The sequence below is a fragment of the Sinocyclocheilus rhinocerous genome, unplaced genomic scaffold, assembly GCF_001515625.1.
Source record: "Sinocyclocheilus rhinocerous isolate Xijiao unplaced genomic scaffold, SAMN03320098_v1.1 scaffold38217, whole genome shotgun sequence".
In the NCBI taxonomy this organism is placed as follows: domain Eukaryota; kingdom Metazoa; phylum Chordata; class Actinopteri; order Cypriniformes; family Cyprinidae; genus Sinocyclocheilus; species Sinocyclocheilus rhinocerous.
Window position 1 is genome coordinate 1 of NW_015669146.1, and position 1,019 is coordinate 1,019.

A 1,019-nucleotide genomic window follows, 5' to 3' on the forward strand; every position below is an offset into this window, starting at 1 on the left:
TGTTGTGTACTCACCCTCATATCTCAAATCAGTATGACTTTCTTATATGGAGCACAAAAGTAGATTTTGGGCCAGACGACTGGGGGTTGTGTTCTATGGGGAAATCGAACAGGTATAGAGCAAATAATATTTGGTTAAATTGTTGAAGCTTGAGTGTGCATGATGAATCCAATTGCGGAATCCGATTGTTCATGCGGATAAACCTTGGAGAACTGAACATTCAAGTATGCGGTGGAAAGGAATGATTTAATTTCACTCAGATTTGTTTCTAATGCATCTCTGTACCCTAAAGGTATCTCAAGGGACAACTGGCACAAACGCCGCAAGACTGGTGGCAAACGCAAGCCCGTCCACAAGAAAAGGAAATATGAGCTCGGGCGTCCTCCTGCAAACACAAAGGTAAATCTAACTTAAATGTGTTTTGCTATCATTATGTATGTCTTTCCGACAATGTGGGTGATGAAAACACGTCCTTAGGTTGGTCTTTTTTGGCCGTTTTGGTCAAAACCTTTGACCTTCCAATGTTAGGATTCGTCATAGTTACACTGACACATGGACAAGCTCAAAGTATTTCTTCATGGGCCTTTGTCACTTTATATAAACATACATTTTTATGACTCTCTATAGATTGGACCTCGCCGCATCCACACAGTAAGAGTCCGTGGTGGAAACAAGAAATACCGTGCCTTGAGGCTCGATGTGGGCAACTTCTCATGGGGCTCAGAATGTAAGTTTCTGATAAATGTTTTGTGCTGCTTATACAGGTGCAGCTTTCAGTGAAGATAATCTGTCCAGTTCTGCTACTGAATGTGCTTGATGGATATCATTGTTCTCTGAGAAAGACCCGTTCAACCTGCTCTTTAATGCATTTGCTGAGCTTTTGTTGGATGTTTCATTATAGGTAGTTTTAATGTGGTTTTAACGACATTTCAGTCTGTACCCGCAAGACCAGGATCATTGATGTTGTCTACAACGCCTCTAACAATGAGCTGGTGAGAACCAAGACCCTGGTGAAGAAC

At 41.7% G+C, this 1,019-nt stretch overlaps 1 protein-coding gene across 1 annotated transcript; it reads left to right on the forward strand.

Moving 5' to 3' along the window:
* Nucleotides 1–225: 225 nt before the first annotated feature.
* On the forward strand, nucleotides 226–1,016 carry LOC107734074 (40S ribosomal protein S8-like; the record flags this gene model as incomplete). The annotated part of the gene is made up of 3 exons (XM_016545937.1): nucleotides 226–399; nucleotides 628–727; nucleotides 934–1,016. Coding segments are annotated over 3 exons (357 nt in total), but the record flags the coding sequence as incomplete, so codon positions are not given.
* Nucleotides 1,017–1,019: the final 3 nt, after the last annotated feature.